The following is a 27,019-nucleotide window of genomic DNA, read 5'->3' as shown; positions in this document are numbered from 1 at the left end:
GTAGAAACGTAATAATTAGCAAACGTTTTCCATCAGCGTTGGCTGATCATTAAGTTTATACTACATTTAACATTTTATACTACATTTAACATTAACACTGTTTCAAAGCGGCCGCTCAAGTGCTCTGAAAAGCCAGAGCACTTGTTTTTTTTTATTTTTTATTTGCTTCCTGCAGTGATTTAGAGGACAGATCTCAAACCCCAATGCACTAGAGCACCATTTTGAAAAGAGCTTTGAAAAAGACTTTAAAGTTTTAAGTGTAAAAAGTTGTCAGGATGTTAACAATGAAAAGAAAAATTACAGGTACATTTATTTAAACAGTTTGTAGCAAAACGTGGGGATGTAACGCTATATTTTTAGGAAACCCGCTACTTACTCTTTAATCATTATACACATTAATGAGGCCACTAATTATTAACAGAAATTAAGCAATGATGTCAGTTACCAATTTTTGGAAGAAGCGTCTGACACAGCGCTGGTGTGTGATCATGGAGGATCTTGATGCTTCTCAAATGCATCTCCTAAATGCCTGCTGGCTTATCTGTGTGTTTGCAACATTTTGAACAGACAACTCTGGCTTGCACCAGGTCAGTTCTGTTCACTTTATTGCCCCTTTCCCAGGCAATAAAACATTCTAGCAGCATACACTGCCCACATACAGCTTCACCCTTAATCATAGTTGTGTACTTTTATGGTTTGTTCATTAACCCTTTACAGTAGTAAAACTGTATGTTTATATGGGCTGTTGGATGACCTCTTGTGGTTATAAGAGTGACGACTCTCCTGCATTGTGTGATCAGAGCACCTCGTGCCCGCCTCTCCGTCACTGAGGTTAAACTATAAACACATCATTATTCAAGAAGTTGAACTGACAGCTGTGTCTTGGGGAAATGCTATTGCATAGCAGTTTGATCCATTCCTGGTTTTACTGTGAGTTTAATAATGCACACCTGAGCTTGCTACCTATGCACTGTGGCCAATCAAGCTCGTATTCACACCTGGAATGTATGCAGTAGGAGACTTATTTCCATCCCTGAGTTACCTCATGTAAGGTACTGTAGTCCAAGATTAGTGCTAATCAGTGTCTGTGAAACCAGCCACCTATGTTGCACACTTTTGTACTTGAGCAGGTGACTCTTGGAAATTATCTGTGCATGTTGCTATTAAAAGCACAGAAATCGAATTGTAGTTGTACCGGTATGGAAATAAGACCCCCGTTGCATAGCACTATGAGTTTAATAAGACACATCTGAGCTTGTTACCTACAGTAGACACTGTGCCTAATCAAGCTCCTAGTAAAACCTGGAATGGGTGTAACTGCTATGCAATGTGAGTCTTATTTCCATCCCTGAGTTGTGCAGTAAGTGACCTGACAGAAATGTGAAAGTTTCCTTTACAGGAAGTCTAATCCACCACCAGTCTTTACACTGGATATCTATACAAACAGATGATTAATTTATAAAATACACTTGTTTTGGACCTTCTGTTGCACATATTATTGGGAATATTCCAGTGTGAGTGTACAGTACATGAAGACATCAGATTGTCTGTAGGTCAAAGGTGGTTTTGAAAAAGGGTTGGCATGTGTTCAGGAAAGGAAAGGCTGATCCTATCGGGTACTAAGTATTTTCCATGGTAAGTACAATATGAGGAAAGAGAACTGTGGAAAAACAGTGCTGCTGCTGTTGGTAGCGGGACGCTTTTAAAATGTGTGTGTTGTGTGTGTTTTTTTTTTATCTGCACAATCATATCAAGAGTGTAATATAGCCTACCCGGCTAAGGCTCACTTTTCACCCTTCCACACACTGACCCAGTGTAATGTAGGCTCACTTTTCACCCTTCCATACACTGACCCAGTGTAATGTAGGCTCACTTTTCACCCCAACAGACCCAGTGTAATGTAGGCTCACTATTCACCCTTACACACACTGACCCAGTGTAATGTAGGCTCACTTTTCACCCTTAAACACACAGACACAGTGTAATGTAGGCTCACTATTCACCCTTACACACACAGACAGTGTAATGTAGGCTCACTTTTCACCCTTCCACACACTGACCCAGTGTAATGTAGGCTCACTTTTCACCCCAACAGACAGTGTAATGTAGGCTCACTTTTCACCCTTCCACACACTGACCCAGTGTAATGTAGGCTCACTTTTCACCCTTCCACACACTGACCCAGTGTAATGTAGGCTCACTTTTCACACTTCCACACACTGACCCAGTGTAATGTAGGCTCACTTTCCACCCTTCCACACACTGACCCAGTGTAATGTAGGCTCACTTTTCACCCTTAAACACACAGACACAGTGTAATGTAGGCTCACTATTCACCCTTACACACACAGACAGTGTAATGTAGGCTCACTTTTCACCCTTCCACACACTGACCCAGTGTAATGTAGGCTCACTTTTCACCCCAACAGACAGTGTAATGTAGGCTCACTTTTCACCCTTCCACACACTGACCCAGTGTAATGTAGGCTCACTTTTCACCCTTCCACACACTGACCCAGTGTAATGTAGGCTCACTTTTCACCCTTCCACACACTGACCCAGTGTAATGTAGGCTCACTTTCCACCCTTCCACACACTGACCCAGTGTAATGTAGGCTCACTTTTCACCCCAACAGACACGGTGTAATGTAGGCTCACTTTTCACCCTTACACACACACACACACACACAGTGTAATGTAGGCTCACTTTTCACCCCAACAGACACAGTGTAATGTAGGCTCACTTTTCACCCTTACACACACAGACACGGTGTAATGTAGGCTCACTTTTCACCTTTACACACACACACAGTGTAATGTAGGCTCACTTTTCACCCCAACAGACACAGTGTAATGTAGGCTCACTTTTCACCCTTACACACACAGACACGGTGTAATGTAGGCTCACTTTTCACCTTTACACACACACACAGTGTAATGTAGGCTCACTTTTCACCCCAACAGACACAGTGTAATGTAGGCTCACTTTTCACCTTTACACACACAGACACAGACACGGTGTAATGTAGGCTCACTTTTCACCCTTACACACACAGACACGGTGTAATGTAGGTTCACTTTTCACCCCAACAGACACAGTGTAATGTAGGCTCACTTTTCACCCTTACACACACAGACACGGTGTAATGTAGGCTCACTTTTCACCCTAACAGACACGGTGTAATATAGGCTTCCTTTTCACCCTTACACACACCGACACAGACACAGAACTTGTAGTTTAAGCACTTACGTGGACTTTTATTATTTTCAATAATAAGAACAAATCCTAACTCCTTTTCGGAGTACCAACTAAAACTTTCTCCGTCACTAACTAAACCTGGACGGCTAAGCCATTTACCAGCAAATCAAACAAAATACTTCCACACAAACACAGTACCTCTTCTTCAGTCGGCTGGTCCTCCTTCAGCCTGGCTGCACAGGGCTGTTCCTTCGTTAGCCTGTTTCACAACAGTCCTGACTGCAGGGCTTCTCCTGCCTTTATGCAGACCTTGATTGGCCTCGGGTGCTTCCTCTTTCCTGTAGTCCCGGGGCATTCTGGGAGTTGCAGTCCTGCAGCTCCCTCTTCGACTACAACTTTTCTCCTGCTCCCCCTACTCTGCCACAAGAGCTATCTACAGTATTTACCAATGAAAAAGAAGCTTGTTTTGATGTGATGTGGGAGGGGCCCAAGAGCAAAGAATGTGTTTTTATTGTGTTGATGGCTGTGAGAATGTGTTGGTGTGTGTTGCTAGTTGTATTGTTCTGCTTTTAATATAAATAACTGTTCTTAGACCCCGACTTCTCACACTTGTTTGCACTTTACTGTCGTGTTGATACCTGTAGATGCACCATCATTTATAGTAGTTAATTCCTAATAACCTTTTATTTCTCCACTTAATTACTTAAACTGCACACAACTGTCAATATTAGATGTGATGATACGTGCTCTCAATGCAGTGTTAATATCATATTGCCTGGTGTATATCCTCTCTCTCTCAGTTCAGTGTTAATATTGCCTAGTGTGTTTCTCTCTCTCTCTCTCTCAGTTCACAGTGTGTCTGCGCAGGGGCGGTCAGACTCTGTATCAGCAGGTCCTCTCAGTGGAGCGGCCGCACACCCTGCAGGGCTGGAACTGGGGCTTTTGTGGCAGTTTCGCTTTCTACCACGCCCTCTACCCCCGTGCCTGGACCGTCTACGACCTGCCGGGCCAGAACGTCACCCTCACTTGCAGACAGGTGTCTCCCATCATTCCACACGACTACCAGGTACACCTCCTGTCCCTTGCCCTCTCTCCTCTTCCTCTTCACTGCTCTGACAGGTCCAAATAGTCAGAGTGCGCTTTTGCACGAATAATAGGCAGCAGTGTGGAGTAGTGGTTAGGGCTCTGGACTCTTGACCGGAGGGTCGTGGTCGTACACTGCTGCTGTACCCTTGAGCAAGGTACTTTGCCTAGATTGCTCCAGTAAAAACCCAACTGTATAAATGGGTAATTTTATGTAAAAATAATGTGATAACTTGTAACAATTGTAAGTCGCCCTGGATAAGGGTGTCTGCTAAGAAATAAATAATAAAAATAGCATTGTTGAAAACTGATGTCACCTCAACATTCATTCAGCCACGACACAATGCAGTCTGTTCAGTGCAGTGTCTGGATTTAATTCTGTGTTATAAAACCTCTTCAGTTAGCTCATTCCCTTTGGCTGTTTTCCCCAAACCAAAACCTTTCAGGTTACTGAATCAGCTACTTAATGTGATCAAAAGGAATAAAATGTAAAAAGTAGAATAAGATAAGCAATATACCTTTTGAATAGGATCAGCTGAATTTGTATATAAAATACTCCGCTTTCAAGACCCCACATGGAGATGGAACTAAGACTCCAAATTGCATAGCAATTTGATCCATTCCTGGTTCAATAAGGCTCACCTGAGCTTGTTACCTATATACTGTGGCTAATCAAGCTTGTAATAGAACATGGAATGGGTGAAACTGCTTTGCAATGGGAGTCCTCCCTGCACACAGGTCTTTTGTTAAGGTAGTTTAGGTAAGCACTGTGATTTGGGATGAAAGCGATATAGAGGTGGTTAGGACTCCAGTGTGCTCACTTTGTCTGTCTGTGTCTCTGTCTGTCTGTCTCTCTCTTCCCTCCCTCTCAGGACACCAGTCTGCCGGCGGGTGTATTCGTTTGGGACATCGAGAACCGGAATGACTTTGCCCTGGAGGTCACCATCATGTTCACCATGATGAACGGGACCGGGACCAAGGACGATAAGAAGGGGGGACACTGGAACGAACCATTTCACCTGGAGAAGGAGGGGGAGGCGGTGTCTGGGGTCCTGCTGCACCACTGCACACACATCAACCCCTACACCATGGCCATCGCAGCCAGGGCACAGGTGAGAGGATAGGATAGGAGAGGAGAGGGGGGAGGTTTAAGGAACTGAATCTATTTAGCCTAGAACAAATAATTAGAGGGCACTTGATTAAAATCTTAAAAGGTTTAATCCCAATCAATACTTAAGTGCAGCACAGAAACCAGGACCAGAGGACACAGTTGGAAGTTAAGTGGAGAGATACTTGGGACAGAGGGAAGGAGGCACTGGGGGTCTGGAATGGGTAACCTAGTCATGTTGATGCTGAATAACTGGGACAATCTAGAACAAGAACAGGATGAGCACTGATAAACCTGATGGCTTCCTCATTCGTAATTTTTCTAATGTAAGATAGTTTATGTAGTCGAGGAGGGTATTGGAACCGCAACTGCAACTGAAATAGAAACAGTTCTTGTTTTAGAACAGAATTTCTTATTTTGGGACTCTTGCCAACATGCTTGGCAGTCCAGGCTCAAGTCAAATATGATTATGCATCGATAACTGTAAATAATGCATTATTCAAAGTCCTTCATCCCCTTTGATCATATTTTGGCCCCTTTCATTGTTATTGATGATATAAACTCCCCCAATACTCTCTTTGCAGTGCAGTCTCACTTCAGGCACTAGATGGTGTTGGTATGTTTTACAATCCACTGCAGTGATATACTATTGCTTTATTGAATTTGATATATTAGATTTTTCAAACCAGATAGATACACACCCTTACTCTTTCCATCTATGACCCAGTTCTCCTTTAAATATATATAATAAAATTAACAGGACCAAACTTCATGGGAAAGCTAGGGTATTGTCACAGCTGCTGTTTTAATAACACACTACTTTTTTATGTACACATTTGAATTGTATTATGTCTTGACAGATGAAGAGAAATAAGCTGCTAAAACAAACCTTATCTTCCAGTTCTTGCTGAAGAACCAAAACAGTCAGTGAAGACAGATATGCATGAAACGTTGCATATTTATAGCAATTACCTGATGAATACTTAAGTGTGACTAAGACTCCCATTGCATAGAAGTTTGATCCATTACTTGTTTCACTGAGTTTGAGACACACCTGAGCTTGTTACTGTACATGTACAGTGTGACTAAACACTTGGAATGGGTGAAACTGCTATGCAGCAGGAATCTTCTTTCCATCCCTGCTCTTTGTTTCCTTCTCTCTCCACCCCCAGCCTGGCAGACACCTCAGCCACCAGACTGCTTTCAGCCCGACGGGGATGTGCCGAGCTCTCTGGACAGACCTCATCACGGACGGGCAGCTGGATTCTCCTGCAGGTACTTCCCCCTGGAGCACCGGTGGGCTAACAGATTTCCAGCAGCAGGTTTAAAGGGGTGTCTCATCTAGCACCCGCATTAAAACTTTACAGCGCCCTGGATTTCTGTCCTTCAGATTACCCTTCAGACCTATGTGACTTCAGGGATGGTAATACAACTCCTGTTGCTTAGCAGTTTGATCCATTCCTGGTTCTCTATCCACGCCTGTGTTCCCCAGGTCAACACTGTTAATAACAATCTGTCTTTGGCGGCCTTACCTAGTTAAATAACAATGTGGAGTAGTGGTTAGGGCTCTGGACTCTTGACCGGAGGGTCGTGGGTTCAGTCCTAGGTGGGGGACACTGCTTGAGCAAGGTACTTTACCTAGATTGCTCCAGTAAAAACCCAACTGTATAAATGGGTAATTGTATGTAAAAAAATAATGTAATTGTATGTAAAAATAATGTGAAAAAAAAAAAAAACAATAATGTAATTGTATGTAAAAATAATGCGATATCTTGTAACAATTGTAAGTCGCCCTGGATAAGGGCGTCTGCTAAGAAATAAATAATAATAATAAATAACTTAACTAGATGTAAGTGTTCCTTTGTCCAGTTAATTCCAGTTTCACTGTATAAACCAGGAGCTGACCACCACAGCTCAGACAGTGAGTGTGTGAGAGAGGTGGCTCGCCCCTCTCACACAGTGTTCATAAGAACACTCCCTCTTATTCACCCTCCCTTATTCCCTCCTCTGTGCAGGACCCAGCCCTCCCACACAGAAAGGTGAGAAGACGGCAGCGGCAGTGGCAGCGTGCTGTACGGTGCCTCCGCTGGGAAAAAACACGCTGGAGTTCAGCCTGGTGTGGGACATGCCCAGAATCCACTTTGGAGCGGGGGAGCGAGAGCACCTGAGGTGGGTGCTTGTTTCTGTGTGTGATCTTCACAGATGGCACACGCTTCACTGTTCCTGCATAGGTCGTCCCCATCCTTGTGGAAGTGTGATGGGTGCAGTAGCAGTTGGAGAGCATCTGGGCACATTGGTTTGGAGAGCCGGTTCTCTGAGTGAACCTGTCATGGTAATCGACAGTACATCATCCTGTCCAGCAAATTGAAAAACAAGCTTCAGATTTTTCTGAAGTGGCTTGTCTCGCTCTGTCTGTCTCTATCCCTGCATGTCTTGCCCTCTGTCTGTGTCCCTGCATGTCACACCCTGTCTGTCCCTGTTCCATGAGTGTCTTACCCTGTCTCTCTGTGCATGTCTCTTGCAGACGGTACACACGGTTCTTTGGCAGCAGTGGCGACGCGGCTCCCAAGCTCAGTCACTATACTCTCACACACTACAGAGACTGGGAGCGCAAGATTGAGGACTGGCAGAGACCCATCCTAGAGAATAGGTACAGTAAGTACTCCTCTGCTCTGCCCTGAACGAGAGGGGAGAGGCTGTTCAGCACAGGGACTTTATTGCATGCGAGATTGTTTTTTTACCACATGTTAAAATGCACAGTTCCACCAGCTCTGAATTTGAACAGATTAGACATGTTTAGAGTATGTGTTACATTCAACAAAATAAAAATGTTAGGTTATTTTATTTATTTTCTTTTGCCATTGATGAAAAACAACAGATTTTATAGAGCATTTCCCTCCCCTAAGTATACAGTATGCCTATGTTTAGTACTAAAAGTTGTGTGTTCCCTCCCTCTCCTTAGGAGCCTCCCTGCCTGGTACAAGTCAGCCCTGTTCAACGAGCTCTACTTCCTGTCTGACGGGGGCACGGTGTGGGTGGAGGTCCCCTCGGATGCTGACATCACCGGGGGGCTGCGCTCAGAGCAGGGGGGTCTCCCTGCTCTGCCCCCTGTGCTCAGCGAGTTCGGACGCTTCGCCTATTTAGAAGGTGCGTTTCAGAACCTGTGAGGAGTGGTATTCACGTTGTTACCAGCGTGGGGGAAGGGTTTGAGGATCACTGGTTTGGGTTCTCTTTTGTAAAGGGAGGCAGAGAGAGGCATGAATTTTAGAGGTGTGGTATTGGCCAACTGAACAATTCGACTGTAAAACCAAGAGTAGCCTGAGGAAGAGGCAAGCTGGACTATTACACTTGAATCCAGGGGTGTCCAATCACAGTCCTGAAGGGCCATTCCATTCCTGGTTTAACAGGTAAAATGAGATAGTGAACTGCTTCAGGGTCTGGATAGAGGTTTTTAATTGGTTCAGTTAAACAATTTAGAACAAGGTTGGAACAAAGACCAGGAGTGGAAGGACCAACTTGGCCCACCCTTTAATATACAAAGGCTGTGAATCTATGCATTGTTGGTTTCACGTCCTCTGACTAGCACTAGTCTTGAACTACCTTACCTAAGGTTAGTGGGGAAGGGTCTGTGGAACCAACTGGCCATGAATGTTTGTTTTAAGGCTCCTATGTAAACAGTGTTTTACCGTTCAAACTATCATATGTTTACATTAACTTTCACTTGCAGCATTAAAGGGTATGTTTACAGTGGATCAGGATACTGAGACGATCATGGGGAAAAAAAAGGTGGTGGTGGGGGATGAAAATCATCGCAAGATCCTTGTAAATCAGGATGATTTTGCTTTTTAAAAGTTTTGAACCTCAAGAGCCTGTAATCTGAGAGGTGGTGGTTGTTGCCGCTGCTGCTGTGTGTGTTTCAGGACAGGAGTACCGGATGTACAACACTTATGATGTGCACTTCTACGCCTCGTTTGCACTGATCATGCTGTGGCCCAAACTGGAGCTGAGTCTGCAGTACGATGTTGGTGAGTGCTGGCAGGACTGGGGGTCTGTACTGGGAGGAGGGCTGGGCTTTGGGAAAAGGCAGGGATGGAAATAAGACTCTTTCACCCGTTCCAGGTTTTACAACAGCTTGATTAGCTACAGTATACAGGCAACAAGCTTAGGTGTGTCTTATTAAACTAATAGTAAAACCAAGAACGGATCTGCTGTTTCTCGCAGCTTCCTCGCTGGTGAAAGGGAGGAAGGTTATGTGGGGTGTAGTGTGACGGGTTGAAATGTGTGCCGATATTGGTTTTAGGGATGTAATTGACTCCATTTGCATAGCATTCCTGGTTTTACTGTGTTTATTAAGACACACCTGCACTTGTTACCTATACACTGTGGCTAATCAAACTTGTAGTAAAACCTTATTTCCATCCCTGGGCTGGTCTCTCAGCAGCCTCGGAGGTGAAGGAGCTGGTTGTCGGGCAGTGTGGGGGTTGATGGTGATGTTGTCTGGTGTTTTTCTCTCTCTCAGCAGCCTCGGAGGTGCAGGAGCTGGTTGTAGGGCAGTGTGGGGGTTGATGGTGATGTTGTCTGGTGTTTTTCTCTCTCAGCTGCCTCAGTGGTGAAGGAGGATTGCACGCAGCGCCTGCATCTGATGAGTGGCAGAGTGTCCAAGGCAAAGACGAGGAACGTGGTGCCTCATGACGTTGGGGACCCAGGTCAGGGCAGACCGATCACGCGAACCAGGCGCAAACACACACTGACACACAAACACTGATACTCACTCACACAGTTTTCCACACAGGTATTTTAAAATAAATAAAATAGTCAGAATAGCATCTATTTTCTTTGTTGCACGTGAATGGAAAGTTCCTATTGGCTGCTGGGAGCTGGCTGTGGTCAAGCCAGACTGGTAGAACCAGAATTCCAGCATCGGCAGCATTCTGTAGGGGCAGGGCTGATCTGGAACAGGAATGCCGTCTTCCTGTATTTCTGACTGTATGACTGACTACATGCAGACAAGTCGCCTTTTAAAAGCACATGATTTCAGTTACATCTTGAGCATTTCTTATCCAATAGCAATGAACCTTGATATGGATATTCCATAGCACAGTTTACTGAGGAGACAGAAATCTAGGTTTCAGTTAAGTGTTAGCTTGTGTGTTTGAAGATTTATTGATTAACTCTTTGCGGTCCATTGTCGGACTGGGTCCGACATTGCAATTATTCCTCACAGGTCCTTTGTCGGACTGGGTCCGACATCATTATAGCAACGCAATAAACAGGTGTTTAGTCGTTTTTTCTCCGGAAAAAGCCGAGAAAACCATTCAATTGCCGAGTGGTAGCGACAGGAGCCGAGACAAGTCGGGGGGGGGGGAAAAAAAAAAAAAAAAAAAAAAAAAAAAGGCGTATTTCATGAATAGTCATACATGGTATCAGGTATCAGATAATGGGCGTCCATAATAAACAAGCTGGCTAAGTGCGTCAGCGCACTGAGACTATCATGGACATTTGCAGAGCTTTTTTCAGATGTTATAGTAATAAAATAATGACTTGGATCGCATTATTGAGGAGTTTGGTGATAAAACGAGTGATCTGGAGATGATCGATCAGTATGTACGACTATTATTATTATTATTATTATTTATTTCTTACACAGCTGAACGCTATAGCAAACAAAAGGCTGGGGAGGGGCTGGAGATGCCTAGTGTGTGCTTTGTTGATATGCAGGGCCATTTAAACCCGTTTGACTGAAAAAAAATACTTTTAAACAGCGCGTATAAAATTAACTGCGCGTGTGAAAATTAATTAGACCTGGCGTGCCTGACGCGCGATTAATAAATGGACCGCAAAGGGTTAAGGAAAAATTCACAAGGAAGCTCTGGCTAGGGACCATTCCAGGTTTCAATACGAGCTTGATTAGCCACAGTGTGTACAGGTCACAAGCTTAGGTGTTGACTCATAGTAAAACCAGGAATGGATCAAACTGCTACGCAATGGAAGTCTTATTTCCATCCCTGGACTTAAACCCACATATCCCTGCATATGCAGACACCTATAGTAACCCTGTATTGTATTGAAATGCCTCTGCAGATGACGAGCCCTGGGAGAGAGTGAATGCCTACCTGATCCATGACACGGCTGACTGGAAGGACCTGAACCTGAAGTTTGTGCTGCAGGTGTACCGGGACTATCACCTCACCCACGACCACACCTACCTCACCGATATGTGGCCTGTCTGCCAGGTACACTCTGAAGACCAGTTGATATAAACAGACAACAGGGATGGAAATAAGACTCCCATTGCGTAGCTGATCACCCATCCCAGCTTTTGCTACGAGCTTGATTAGCCACTGTGTACTGGTAATAAGCTCAGGTGTGTCTTATTTGACTCCTAGTAAAACCAGGATTGGATTAAATGCTATGCAGAGAGTCTTATTTTGGTCCCTGTAAATTCTGTTTTATTTCTTAAACGTATAAACTTTCATATGGCTGGAGTGTTAGTAACCACTAGCATAAACGAGAAGAAGCACCCCAGTAGAGTTTAAATGACTGCAATATTAATGTGTGCAAGACTGTGTGTGTGGAAACAGACTATGAAGAAATACTGAACAGTAAATTACCTTGCATTGTATACTTACTACTGTATACACACTAAAGGCAACTCTGGGATGGAAATAAGACTCCTATTGCATAGCAGTTTCACCCATCCCTGCTTTTACTACGAGCTTGTTAGCCGCAGTTTATAGGCAACAAGCTAATTTGTGACTTATTGGACTCATTGTAAAACCAGGAATGTATCAAAGTGCTATGCAGTGGGAGTCTTATTTCCGTCCCTGAAGTTATTTAGGTCTGAGAGTAATTGGAGGGGCAGATACCCTGGGTGCTGTACAGTTTTAATGGGGGTGCTAGATGAGATTAGTGGCTATCTCATTTGTTTTTGTGCTGAGGCTGTTCCAGGGAGGAGAGACTTCCCTTTATTGATTTTAATCTCTCAGCTTTTTTAGCACTTTTTAAAAAATGTTTTAATGTTCTTGTAAAAGAAGAGGTGCATTTTACATTTATTATTACTGTTAGACTTGCTTATTTTTTTTTTTGTTTTGTTTTTGGTGACATGAAAACTAATGTTGTCCATAATTAAAAGGACTTTTTTTTTTTTTTTCCAAATTTAGTATAACATGTAGTATTACTATAGATTTATTTTTTATTAATTATAACCATTTGAGCTGGGTGTTTTTAAATACTTCCACTAAAAGATCTAAAGCTAAATGCAGAGCAATCCATGATAAATTATGAACCTGCCGCCCAGCCTTTCCAGCACTGCCCTGACTGTGACAGGCACAGCACCTGCAGAGGCCAGTAAAGTCTTCTCAAGGAAATAAACATCACCAAATATTTATGCAATTGTGGGTTTTCATATTTTTTAATGTGTGGTGTGTTTTTTTTTTATTTTTAAAATGGTTTTCTCACTAATTTTATAAATTCTTGTTTCTTCTTCAAAAAACATTAAGACAAAGCAAGTAGTTTGCCACCAGCAGGGCAAGGTTGTTTCCTTAGTTTTGTAATATCTTTTCATTTTTTTTGTGGGCAAGTGAATTGGGACTTGTTCTGTTAAACCTATTATGTCACTGGGCTATAGTTGTTTGACTGTTGACTGCTGAGTGACATCAGAGTGCAGTAATAGCCCAGTCTGGCTGCAGTGTCGGGTCTGATGTATTTCCATGTATTCAAACTAATTCCAATCTTCTAATGTGCTCCCTGGGACCAAGCTGTGTGTGGGTCAGGGAGCTGACAGTCTCCACTGTGTATAACACTGTATTAATAGAGACGCGAGTGTGCAGTGAGCTGACAGTTCTGTGATCTTTTAATTTTGCTTTGTATGAAAAGATCTTTTAATTTTGCTTTGTGTGAAAAGTATTATGTGTGTCAGTGGAGAGATGCTGTATGCAGTAAGCTGACGGTCTTCTCTGGTACCTCCTGCGTGCGTGCGTGTGTACTGTTAGCTGATAGATCCACCATCTTTTAATGTAGTTTTGTGTCCTCCATGTTCAGGCTGTGATGGAGTCTGAGCTGAAATTCGACACTGATGGAGACGGGCTCATTGAGAACTCTGGGTACGCAGACCAGACCTACGATGGGTGGACTGTCACTGGACCCAGGTGAGTTGGGGAGAGGAATTCATCCAGCCCACACCCCTTTTTAAAGTTGGGATGACCCAGCAGTTTCAGTTATGTTTCACATAGATTGATTGATCAAATATGGAAATAAGTAACTACACTGATTCATGACCAAGGATTTGTGAATAAAAATACAACAGCAATCACGGTTTATGTTACAGCGGCAAAAGCAATGTGTTCTGTTATAAAGCCTGTAACGCCTCAGGGAGGTCACTGCTGAGTTAAATGCAATTGCATGTGATTGCATCACTCCGCTCACCAGGCACGACATGAGAAGCCTCTCCTAGCTCCGTACAGCTAAACATTTATTTTGTGCACTGCCTGCCGCATATGCCAGGAGTTTAGACTAATATTTGTGTCTTTTATCTTTAACCTTTGGAACTCACCTGATCATTGAACTCCTGACTCTGCTTTTCCATGTTGCTGATAAAAGCTGATGTATGTGTGACTGACCTTGTGGTTTACTATTTTATTTTAATATTTCTGTATTTTCTTGGCACACTAACATGGGTGAAAGTTTTCACTGTAGATGGAATTCTATCAAAATGGCCTCTCCTAGGTCCTTTCCTATGATTCATGTAGAAAAAAGGTTTGAGCATATACTTCGCTCAGTGTATACAGACTATTCTATGTTTTCATATGATTTTGCCTTTTAAATGGTTTTAAAATGTAATAAAAGAAGATGCCAGAAGTCGGACATTGATTTAAAAGCCCCACAAAAAACGCATCCTACACTAACATTGGTTTGACCCTTAGTCCTTTCTGCACTTTTTTCAACAGCTAATGTTAGCAGCAATGTGACTGCAACAGTAGATGCTGGACTTGATTGATTAAATATAGGCTAGGTAGTTGTAAGTTTTTTTTTTTTTTTTTTTTTTCTCTGCTAATTAAGTTATTTGCATTGAAAAAAAGGCAAGAGACTTTTTTTTTTTTTTTTAAATAAGGATGTTGGCATGAATGGGTTTAAGGTCAACACCAACTTTAAATAAAATGTTGTGGTTATTAAGCACTAGTAGTAATGTGAAGCAGAGGTATTTCGAAATAACAGAATCCTGTTTTTACTTTAGTGAAATAGGCTAGAAGGGTGTGTGGGTTTTTTTTTTTTTTTAAATTAAAAACTTGTTTATTGAAATTAATTCAGATTTCATATTGAAGCTTGTTGTATACTACTCATTCAATCAAACCATATATTAATTTGCTTGCATAGTTTATTCATACAGGACTAAAAATCACCACATAAGAGGTGGTTTCAAATTTTTACCAACATGAAATTGTCCAGTGCGAACTGTCTATTTATTTTTCTCCAGATAAGTTTCTCAGAGTTGCTCCGAATTTACAGGACATCAGGACCTTCTGTAAAATTTCTAACTTGGACGTCCTTTGTCTTTTTACTCCAGTGCAATTGTAGATTTGATACAGCATTTCCGTTCACCTCTCGAAGCAATACCATCCTTTACAATAAATCATAATATAATATTAAAATTGGCACGATATGTCCTGAGATTCTACAGTTCAGTAAAATGCAATGATTAGGCATAACCAAACTGGTAATCGTGTGAAAAATACAAACCCTAAATTAGCATTTTAAGATATGTATGGAAATCATGCAAGGGACAAAATGGTTATTCTAGCCTTTGGAAAAGAAGGTACAATAAAATGTAATTATTTACATACGATTCACTATTTACAAACCATGCACAAAGTGCCTTCTCTGGCCTCCAACATCTCGTTTAATTTTGCATTTACCAAAACACCTGCCCAATTTTGTTGGCTTACAATTACTAAAACTGTAACTTCACAACAGCAAGGTTTGCTTGGTTTCTTAGAGCTTCTTAATTGTAAAAATTAATTTAAAAAAAATAAATACATTTGCCGCTCTGCAGTTAGTCCTTCAGTTTGCACCCCACTTAGTTAGGCGCCTATGATTGAGACACAACATTTTTGGACTATTGCTTCTGACGTTGATTAAACACTGAATTGTTGTACTGCTTTTAGAATGAACCAGTCGCCTATAGATACCAAAACTGACTCTGTGTTACTGAATAAGAAAGTTTAGTGGTCCAGAGTGTAGCTATAGTCAAAGCGAGTATCATTTAGATTTTTGGTGTTCTACAGTTAAATAATCTGTTAAAGTTGGTTTAGTTGTCATTGAAAATGGTCAAACTCTTAAAATGAGGTCTTCTGAAAATTGTCAAATGGTCCTTGAAGGTCTTTGAAATCTGTATATATAAAATAACTGAGTTTACCCTGTATTTGACATCTGATTGAGTTAAGATCATCTGATTGTACATGATTTTTGCAGCTGAGGTTTTATAAAAATGAATATTATGTGAATTGGGCATACATGTAAAAGGTTTGAGTAAAATTTAAAAACACTATGTTAAATAATTCAAATTTATTTTTCTAAAGTCAAGTTTTAATTTGCTTCTGAAAGTGGTTCAAAATGGCTCCCAATGCATCTGAGAGCATGTACAACCCCAGAGCTTCAGAGGGCGCCTAGGCAGCCACCAGACCCCTGGCCAAAAGATTGGTTTTGCCCTTGGAGTTTTGGTCAAAATGGTCATTGGCCACTTTCACCCATGCACTAGGAAAAATAATGTACTTTAAAACTGCAAACTTATTTGGAAAATAACAATAGAAAAGTTATTGTTTACTATTACTACTGCATTTTTCCCTTGTATTCTAGAACTAAAAATGTTGAGTTCTAGAATACTGGACTTGAAAAACATTAAACAAGCTTTAGATGACGCCAGCTATATCTGTACAGAGTGGAATGGTGCCACCTAGTGGAATATGTAAAACACTACCCTGAAGACTAAATACACTATCACCCAGGTTTGAGGTGAAATGGAAATCGGAACACAAATTTAACATGAATTGCTAGCGGTGACAAAAAGGGCAGATTCCCCTCTACTGAAATCTCTTTTAACCGCTTGCGGTCCATTTATTCTGCATGTGTCCGGCTCGTCTGGTCCAATTTATTTTATATAAAAAATAGCATTAAACAACATGCACTGTTTTAAATTGAATAGTCATTTTTTATTCACAGTAAAACAGGTTTAAAAGGCATTGCATATCAACGTGAAGCTTGGCACCGCATCTCCAGCCCCATCCCACCCCTTGTTCACTGTGTTTATCACATACCTCTTCTGAGTCGTACGTACTGATGAATCAATTTCCTGATCACTCGATTTTTCACCAAACTCCTCAACAATGCCATCCAAGTCATTATTTTATTGTAACGTTTTCAGTAAACCCAATATCTATTAGATAAAATGTCTACCTTATGTAAAATTATTGTGGCTGTGTACATACGATGTCTCATTTGTCTACAACATAAGTTGCTTATATATGACACATTGTACTATAAAATGGTGTATATAGAGGATAAACGACAAAGCCCCATTGAATACGGAAAATATACAAGAAAGTGCGGATGGATCCCTAACCAACGAAAACGAAGCTTTAGTGGTTTATTTGATCCTTCTGCACTTTGTTGTGTATTTTCCCATTGCTCCCATCAAGTGGTATAAACAATTATTGTATATAAGTGCAAACATGGGTGAAGCTGGGCCCATTTTCCAGAATATTGGTGCCCATATACCTGGCGTCTGTGGCGATGTCTGTCTGTATGAGCAGTGCAAACTCTGTGTGACGTTCCCCCCCCCCCCACCTCTCTCTCTCTCTCTCTCTCTCTCTCTCTCTCTCTCTCTCTCTCTCTCTCTCTCTCTCTCTCTCTCTCTCTCTCTCTCTCTCTCTCTCTCTCTCTCTCTCTCTCTCGTCAGTGCATACTGTGGAGGACTGTGGCTGGCCTCTGTCTGTGTCATGTGCAAGATGGCTCAGATCCTGAAAGACGATGCTGTTTATCAGAAGTACAGTGACGTGCTGGAGAGAGGCACGGCATCCTTTGAGAAGATCCTGTGGAACGGTGAGTAAGGCTGCCACTTTTAAACAAGGCTGTGTCTGTTTAGTGCATTTCTGATAATCTTTTCTCTAGATGGTTGGAACTCAGACTGCTTGCAGTTTTTCACCCCTTTCTGTTTTTATTACGAGCCACTCCTAGTAAAACCAGGAATGGATCCAATTGCTATTTCCATCCCTGTTTTTGTGTTTTGTTAGTCATGTACAGACTGGCATTCGGGTCCGTAATTAAGCCTAACTTAATTTTATTATTATTTATTTCTTAGCAGACGCCCTTATCCAGGGCGACTTGCAGTCCTAAACAAAAATACATTTCAAGAATCACAGTACAAGTATTAATAAAATTAAGATAAAATACAATGACTTCGGTTCTAGCAAGTACAAGTATATGACAAAATACGATTCAGTAACGGAGCAGATAACAGTGTCAGTGATAGTTACATCAGGATATAATTAAATACAAAATACTACAGATTAATTAACACTTGTGACAGATTACAGTACTCTAAAGTACAGGATTAAATGCAGTAAAATAGGGCGCTGATAAGAGCAAGTAAAGCGCATTAAGGAAGAGTGATAAAGTGTCCAAAAGGAAAAGAGAGTTCTACAGGTGCTGTCTGAAGAGGTGAGTCTTGAGGAGGCGCTGGAAGGTGGTCAGGGACTGGGCAGTCCTGACATCTGTAGGAAGGTCATTCCACCACTGCGGGGTGAGGGTGGAGAAAGAGCGGGCTCTGGAGGCAGGGGAGCGTAGAGGAGGTAGAGCCAGTCTTCTAGTGCAGGAGGAGCGGAGAGATCGAATTTGAAATTTGTCCTCAAAGGTATTTTACATTTGTATTGTAGTTTGTGTTTGCAAGGTTGTATTCTGGAACTACACTGCCTCTAGAATGCATTGCTCTATTTGTAGTTTCTTTACAAGAACATTTTATTTTTTATTTAGTCAGTTCACCTATAAATGGGGGGAAAACCATTTGTATGCTAACATTGACACTGACTCTCTCTCTCTCTCGCTCTCTGCTGCTGTGTTTCAGGTAAATACTACAACTACGACAACAGCGGGAAGTCCTACTCCAACAGCGTGATGTCAGACCAGTGCGCCGGCCACTGGTTTCTCAGGGCCTCAGGAATAGGAGACGGGGAGTTCCAGGTCTGAAAAGAAAAAAACAAACCGGCATCTATTAGAATCCTTTGATCCTTTGTCCGTTTCACTCATCAGCCTCTGCGTCACAAAGGTTTTTTTCAGTGTTGCACACCAAGGTCCACTTTCGCAAAAATAACATACGTTCTTAAACTTTTTAAATTACGATTTGATGAATTGATTTTTTCTTCTCTGATGGCTTTTAATTATCAAAGAACAGTGCTTTGATCGCTAGTTGGCCAACACGTTGGGGTCATGTGGCATTTTGTTTTGAAATGCATTGTGTTTTTTAATTCTGTCTTCAGTTCAGTCGTGGGTGTGGTAATGGAAAAATTGACCTTTTTGTGTCTAACTTGACAAAGCTGCCGGTGTCAGAGTCTCATATCTTAGACCAGGGGTCGGCAAATGACCTGCGGACAGCCACAGAGCGGGCCACTTGCACCCCCAACCCCCCCCCCTCTGCTGCCACCGCAAAGATGAGCTCTATAAATGTGTTGCTGTTTGGCACATGGCATAGAGAACACATACTGAACAATTTCAATGTATTTCGACCGATCATTCATATCATAGTCCAGGACACACAGCACATTTTAATAACCTATGTATGACTGCTGCTGTATTTTTGATGCACGTACATTAAAATGTGCCATGTGCACCCTGTTCCATATGAGCTTTAACTGCATTCCCGGCGGCAATGCTGCATCAATAATCTTTACCTGCATATACGACCCAACATATCGAGATCTGTTCTATGATGGAAAAAAAATGGCAACCGGCTCATCAATTTAAAAAAAAAAAAAACTGCAGCCAGTTGAAAACAAATCCAAAAAGGAATAAAGTACCAATTGTGATCCTGTGTCCTTGTAAACTCCTAATACATATCAGTAAAAATAATATAGTATCTGTGTTGCATCTATTAAAAGACAAATTAGTTTACTTTAACTTTCTGATATGTTGAAAGTGAAACGTAACTCAGAATGTCAGCTGTTCAGCCCGTGTCCCCCACATTTGTCAAGTGGTTTTGAGTGACGTGTTGTGCGATTTGGTCGCCATTTGCCTACCACTGTCTTAGACCATTAGTGATTGTGACTTGCAGGGTTATATAAAATTTGTATGTGCCATGTTGGCTGCAATTTTAAAGCTGCACAAACTGATTATCTGATTATTTGATTATTTCGGATAAAGGTTCCCGCAGATGAGGGTCATTAGTGTTGATCGGGGTAATTTTACCATTATAAGTGAAACAGCTAAGAAAAGCAGCTGTCAACACAAACCCAAGCAGCTGTTTATCACCTGATTTATCAGCATTTGATTTCTGTGCAGAGCGCAAGCTGAGTAAACTTTAACTGAATAAACGTTTGTGCAGCAGTACCATTTACACTGTTACCTGGTGAAAGTGAACCTCTTGCACAGAATGCTTTTACAGCTGGTACACAGCTCTGTTCTAGGATTCTTTCAGTCAAATTCCATAACCTGTTATCAGTGTAAATTAACTGTTTCAGTGCCACATTGTTTTAATATCTGTCTATATCAATGATGCACACCACTCTTTCAGGCAGTCTTTACTGTTGGTATGCAGCTGGTTTCTAGGATTTATTTAATTTTAATTTCTTTTTTTGGTCTGTTTGTTTTCTGTCCCAGGTGTTCCCCCAGTCCAACATTCACAGCGCTCTGAAGACTATCTTTGACCTCAACGTCATGAGCTTTGCTAATGGTACCATGGGAGCTGTGAACGGGATGAGACCGGAGGGTGTTCCCGACACGTCCAGTGTGCAGTCAGACGAGGTGTGGATCGGCGTGGTGTACGGGCTCGCTGCCACCATGATACACGAGGTGAGACTCGGACTCACATTTTCATTTTGGGCATCTCTTTTCTTTGTTATATTGCACATGGGTAACATTTTGTTTTAATGGACAGTGCTACTGCTTGGACATACTAATATTTGAATCTCCTATTTGTTTTACATATATTAGGGATGGAAAGAAGATTCCCATTGCATAGCAGTTTGATCCACAAGACACATTGAGACTTGCTAACTGTACACTGTTGCTAATCAAGCTCGTAGTAATTTGGAATGGGTGAAACTGCTATGCAATAGTCAGGGTTCGTACGGGTGCTTGAAAACCTGGAAAGTCCTGGAAAATTGCTTTAACAAAACCCAGTCCTGGAAAACTGGCATTTTATTATGGGTCATGAAAAAGTCATGGATTGTTTGTTTGTTTGTTTATTTATTTATTTATTTATTTATTTATTTATTATTGGTTACTTTTTTTACTTGTTGAATTCTACATTTAACCCTTTGCGGTCCATTGTCGGACTGGGTCCGACATTGCAATTATTCCTCTCAGGTCGGACTGGGTCCGACATCATTTATAGCAACGCAAAAAACAGGTTTCTAGTCGTTTTTTATCCGGAAAAAGCCGAGAAAACCATTCAATTGCCGAGTGGGAGCGACAGGAGCCGAGAAGTCAAAAAAAAAAAAAAAAAAAGGCGTATCTCATGAATAGTCATACATGGCCCTGGTATCAGATAACGGGGCGGTCGTAAGTAAACAAGCTGGCTGCCTGTGAATCAGCGCACAGAGAACACGGACATTTGCAGAGCTTTTTTGAAATGTTATAGTAATAAAATAATGACTTGGATTGCATTATTGAGGAGTTTGGTGATAAAACGAGTGATCAGGAGATGATTGATCGGTATGTACGACTATTATTTTCATTATTATTTATTTCTTACATAGGTGAAAGCTATAGCGAACTTTGTTGATATGCAGGGCCATTTAAACCCATTTGACTGTGGAAAAAATACTTTTAAACAGCGCGTCTAAAATTAACTGCGCATGTGAAAATTAATTAGACCTGACGTGCCTGACGCGCAATTAATAAATGGACTGCAAAGGGTTGAGCCTCACAATATTTGACCTAACTGGGTTTGGCGCACTGTTCTATGCTTTTGGATTAGCTCACCGCCTTGTCAGTCAAGTGTATTCTCATGTGAGTTCTGTGCTCGACAGAGCTAGAATAGATTATGGTTGCTGCGTAAGGGTTCAGTTAGCTGTGCGTTTAGTTCTTGAGTGTCGTCGTCAAAACTCTTTTAAATTCACTCAAAAATGCCAGGCAAGTGCCATTTCAATGAAGGATGGCTTAAAAACAAAACCTACAGGCTACAGGAAGATGAAAGCAATCGATATGAAGCACGGTGCCAGTGTTGTACGAGAAGCGTCGACATCAGCAACACGGGCACTAAAGTCACATGCGAAGGTAAAAACATTGTGATTTTAAGTCAGCAAAGAGGGTAGTGCAATGAACATTAAAGATTACTTTGGCTCATCAGTTAAATCACTGTGTGCAGCCGCATCTTCAAGTAGCCGTAGTAGGCCTTCTTAGTACTTCAGGTTTGAGTGCCTCAGGGACAGTGTCGTCTTTTGTAACCAAAACAGATTGCTTCAAGTCTGAAATAATATGAAAAAACATAATTAAAAACCACTACTCGCCCGCAAGATTCAAAGATTATGAAATGAATGATCGAGTTGATGTCCTTCTGTATGAACACATGGCCAATAATCCACCTTTTACAGATTTGTGGAAAGTTATTAAATTTGCTGCTTCTTTCGCACAGCCAGGCAAGTGCTGAGTGAGCGTTTTCAGTGAAATAAGGAGCTTGAAGTTGAAAACCTGCATGAGGAATCATTAGTACCGCAACATATTATCATCGATCACATTGTCAGTTGGAATACTAAATGTGCAAATCACAAAACAGTGTTTGCACTTTGTGTCTGGGGCTAACAAAAGTATATGGCACATCTCGAAGAAAAGAAAAAAGCAGCCATGTCAAAGGAAATTCGGAGATGGATGCAGTAGAGGATCTCAGAAAAAAGAAAAGGAGAATGGAAGCGCACATTGCCAGTGTAATAAAATCGGCTGATGAATTTGCTGAGAAAGCACAATCAGCAGGACACTTAACAAGGATTAGTAAATTCAAGAGCATGAGGAGAACTGCTAAAGAAAGAGTGTGACCTCAAATTGAACTTATGCAAACATAAAGAGAGCCATATTCATAAATCATGTCTACCTTTTTAGATGCCTATAAGATATTTTTGTTAATTCTTAGAGAGTGTTAACCAAAATAAAATATAATTTTATAATCGGAGACCTTTAGCACAAGACCTGCACATGTTTTAAGAATTAATTTTATTTATTACCCGCATCAACCGTTAAAAACAGACATGTAATAATAAATGACTAATTTAATACGATCCTAAATGGTTGGTTGTTTTGGCAGTTTTGTGATGACTTTGTGTGTCCAAAGTGTTGTTGTTTCTTGGATGCAGGTGCAGTTTTGACTGTAAAACGCGTGTGCTTCGTAGCATGACGTTACGTTTTGGTCCTGGAAATTACAATGTGTGTGTGGTCATGGAAAGTGCTTTTAAGGTCCTTGATTTCACTTGGAAAAATAGTGTATGAACCCTGATTTAGTTGTCTTATTTCCATCCCTATTGGGTGCATTTTGTTTTACTGCACAGCTATATTACTTGAATTTATCTTTATTGTGTCTTCTACGGATGGTATGCTAATATTCCCTATTGCGGCCATCAAGATTCCAGCCAGGTCCTAAATTAATTGAATTAGATCAATTGGTTGTTTTAACTAATTTAGGACTTGATCGGAATAGTTGGGAACCACTCGCATAATGTTACGGTAAAGAAAATTTTATAGTCCAAAAAAAGCTAGAGATAACAGCTGAAATAAATGCTCTTGCCAAAAAAGCCTGAGGTGTTTGCTCCTGCTCTGCCAGGGTCTGGTGGAGGAGGGATTCCACACGGCGGAGGGGTGCTACCGGACGGTGTGGGAGCGGCTGGGCATGGCCTTCCAGACCCCCGAGGCGTACTGTGAGAAGAACATCTTCCGCTCGCTGGCCTACATGCGACCACTCAGCATCTGGGCCATGCAGTTGGCACTGGAGAGGAGAGAGGCCGAGGAGAGTGCCGCACCGTGAACTCTTACCCTCATTGCACACCTCAGCTGGAAGAAGGCAGTGCCATACCAGTACTGTACAGATCATTCTCTCTCTCTCTCTCTCGCCTCCCCCACAGCTATTCAGTATTAATTCCACTCTCACAGCAGTGGCAGTCCTCCTGCCACACTGTATTTATTGTAAATATTTACCCTTTTAATAATGATAAGAAGACACTGGCTGTACCTGACCTTAAATCATGATTTTTCGGAGCTTGGTGTCGGTGCTGTCTCTCCTTTCTGCTCCTGTTTCTATGGAAAATTACTGCAAAGCTTTTAGACGTTTTCTCCTGAAATGTGAGAGTCAATTATTGAATAAAAGTAAGATGCTTGTTTTCAAATAAAGCAGTGTTTGTGTCCAGGATTTGTCCAGGGCTATCTGGCTTTTAGTAGCATTTTCAAGGTTAAAATGATTGATTTTGATTTGTTTTTATACAGTGATACATACTGTATAACGAGCACTAGCAAACAGATATTGTCTCTGCCTTCATCAGTCAGCCAAAGCCTGTTCACCGTTTTCATTTTCTTTCATTTCATTTGGTTTTATGATTGAGTGTTTGAAGTTACGGGGGATTTAAAAGTTCTGGCCTCCTGAGAGTTCAGAGCTGACCCTCCAAGCAGCACGGTCTTGTCTTCTGTGGCTTATAATGGATGTTTGTAAGTGTTCAGTGGCTACCGCTAAGAGTGTATTTCTCACACACTCTGCTGTGTCAGGGTTCGCTAAATCAAAATTTTCATTTTAACAAAACGACTAAACCCTGATATGAACGCACTTCATCTGTTTATATAGAATCTGTTGTGGTTTAAATGTTTCGGTTGCTTTGTCACTGTCATTCTGAGTGAGAGATCTACACTCTCAGCGACATTCTAAGTGGAGTTGCTGCTAATGGGGACGTGACTTAATTTCCCTTATGCGAAAATCACAGGAACACTTCCTTCCTCCTGTAGTACAGTAAATGTATTGGATGAGAACACAGTGTAAAACCGTGTGATACTGGTCCCTTTGTTTCTTGCACTGAAATGTGGAGGGTTCATTTCAGAGGCAGCCTACCCGTACTACACTGTGGTGGGGTACAGATACGACAACACAGGCAAGAATTGGAAGTTGTTGAAACACGGTGCCCACAGGAGTTATAAATGATTCGTTGCCAAGGTGATTTCCAGTAGTAAGATGGCAATTAGGCTGGTTGCTAATGCAGTGCACAGTCTCATTAGTGCTTGTGGGTGATGATGGGGTTGCTACCCATCTCGTTTATAAATAAATCGCTGTGTCTCGTGTTGACTGCAGTTGTGCCAGCGTGCTCTGCTTTGCTGCTCTGCAGCTAGACTGGAGGGGGGTCCTCTGCTTTATCCCTCCGGGCAGCTGGGATCTGATCATTCCAATCCATGGAAAAGTCTTGGCTGCAGCGTTTCTCCCACAGTCCTGCCCCCAGAGCCTGTAACCACACCTCCATCAAGGAACTGAAGTCTCTTTTGCAGGGGTGTCCAATCACGGCCCTAGAGGGCTATTCCACTCCATGTTTAACAGGGTAAATTAGTTAACTACTTCAGGATCTGTGTTTGGATAGGCCAGCTTTAGCCACCCCTGCTTTAGGGCCTGTATGAGTGTGTACCCTCGTTACTCAGGACATACTGCAGAAGTCTGTAAGTAAATCTGAGATGACACGATAGCCACTTGTGGAGAGAACTTTTTGAGAAGAATGACAAGATGATATGCAATCATCCATCCATCCATTCATTCAATTAATCGGTTCCTTTAGTTTTTACAACAGTGACCTGGACAAGAACACTCAAACTGCTGCATATGAGCTACTGGCAATTTTAGATTCTGTCCAGGACTAAGGTTTATTGATCAACTTACACCAAGTGGAGTATACACCTTTTTTTAAAGAATCCTCCTAGTAGCCGATGAATTTAATAATATTGACATCAGCATAAGAGCTGTACTTCCCTCTACTAAAAAGTTTGGGCTTTAGGTGAACAGTAAGATGTTCTGTCTTTTGAGCGGGATGGATTGTGGTTTACGTCCGGCCATTGACTTTCCATTCAATTCAATGAGCTCAGATGCCAAATCATTACACAGGACTGGGTTTTATTACATTCTACAGCACTCTGGAATCCCCTTGGGTTTCATTAAGCACCCATTATCAATGGTTATTACCCTGCGCTCTAAAACATTCCAGTAAAACCCAGCTGGGGCTTGTACCAGTGGTGTACAAGTTAATCAAATCAGCATGCCAGTACCAGTACCAAACACTAGCAAACAGTGCAAAATGCCATTGTTACATAGTAACCGTGACCCTATGTGCACTCTATAAGGAGTTATAAGCCAATTTTACATTTGACCTTTAGGAGAGGTCAACCTTTTTTTTTTATTTTTTTATAGAGCACACGTGTTCCTATATGTGTTCCATAGTAACCATGGCCCTGTCTGCACTCTATAAGGGGTTATTAGCCAGTTGTGCATGTTGATGATGTCATCCAATGTGGCCGCCATGTTTTTTTTTTATTGTAGCAACTTCCCTTTAACTCCCTTTAAAGACAACCACACTACAATCATGTGCCATTGGGTTTGTTTCAATTGGACTAGCGGTTTGGGAGAAGATCTTTGTAGTTTGTGATTATGACGTCTGTACCTTGCGATTTTGACATCATGCACCATGGCCACCATACCACACAGTCTATCAGCTTCTTATGAACACCAGTTAATCTTGGACTCAAAAACCCTCAAAAACGATACCAACTTTCAGCACTCTGCAATAAGTTATCTTCGACAGATACATTTTTACATTTAGGCAATTTTTTTTTTTTTCAATCCAATATGGCGGCAAAACCATGCAACCTACGACATAAGTTATTTTAGCATTTTCCATCTTCCCATAAGCATCTACCAACCTACGGAATCTGGTGAGTTTTCAAGCAACTTTGGCGGATAGAAGAATAATAATTCCAGCAATAACGATAGGCTTCCCAGCCTATGGGCCTGGAAGCCTAATAATAATAAGAACTAGAGTTGCCAGCAACTTTACAACAATACCAGTACCAAACACTTTAGCAAATGCATACATGGGTTACTGTATGTGTTCCCAGGTTTTTTTTTTGTGACCAGCGTGTAAAATTTGTTACAATTACAATTAATTTGTCAGGTTCTTGCCCTGTTCTGTATGCTGGCTCTTTTTGGATTTCCTGGGTGTGTACTGTATGTGGTTGTTGTTCGTGTGGTTAGGCTGTCTGGGTGTGAATGTCCTATAGGTTTATGTATTAGTGTGTGTGTGTTAAGGAGTAGAGCAGATAAACAAGCCCTGCTGCCCATCCCACACATCTAATTCTTTCCTTCAATAAAGTACCAAAGAAACCCAAAATTCTTCCCCAGTTGTGTTCAGGTGCATTAATGA

At 41.6% G+C, this 27,019-nt stretch overlaps 1 protein-coding gene across 2 annotated transcripts in view; it reads left to right on the top strand.

Moving 5' to 3' along the window:
* Window positions 1-23,969, top strand: part of gba2 (glucosidase, beta (bile acid) 2) — a 33,256-nt gene extending 9,287 nt beyond the window's left edge. The window contains exons 4-17 of one of the 2 annotated variants that reach the window (XM_034014691.3): window positions 4,047-4,265; window positions 5,155-5,394; window positions 6,563-6,665; window positions 7,406-7,559; window positions 7,915-8,040; window positions 8,353-8,537; window positions 9,311-9,415; window positions 9,989-10,096; window positions 11,472-11,623; window positions 13,431-13,537; window positions 17,341-17,483; window positions 18,505-18,620; window positions 20,253-20,444; window positions 23,407-23,969. In XM_034014691.3, the coding sequence (XP_033870582.1) occupies window positions 4,047-4,265; window positions 5,155-5,394; window positions 6,563-6,665; window positions 7,406-7,559; window positions 7,915-8,040; window positions 8,353-8,537; window positions 9,311-9,415; window positions 9,989-10,096; window positions 11,472-11,623; window positions 13,431-13,537; window positions 17,341-17,483; window positions 18,505-18,620; window positions 20,253-20,444; window positions 23,407-23,607 (2,151 nt within the window). In that variant the 3' untranslated portion in view covers window positions 23,608-23,969. The remainder of the gene's footprint in view (window positions 1-4,046; window positions 4,266-5,154; window positions 5,395-6,562; window positions 6,666-7,405; window positions 7,560-7,914; window positions 8,041-8,352; window positions 8,538-9,310; window positions 9,416-9,988; window positions 10,097-11,471; window positions 11,624-13,430; window positions 13,538-17,340; window positions 17,484-18,504; window positions 18,621-20,252; window positions 20,445-23,406) is intronic. The other variant, XM_059003313.1, reaches the window with a different exon arrangement.
* Window positions 23,970-27,019: the final 3,050 nt, after the last annotated feature.

This window comes from Acipenser ruthenus, chromosome 2 (assembly GCF_902713425.1).
Source record: "Acipenser ruthenus chromosome 2, fAciRut3.2 maternal haplotype, whole genome shotgun sequence".
In the NCBI taxonomy this organism is placed as follows: Eukaryota; Metazoa; Chordata; class Actinopteri; order Acipenseriformes; family Acipenseridae; genus Acipenser; species Acipenser ruthenus.
The sequence above is the reverse complement of the archived record's forward strand: the minus strand, read 5'-3'. Positions and strand labels throughout refer to the sequence as shown.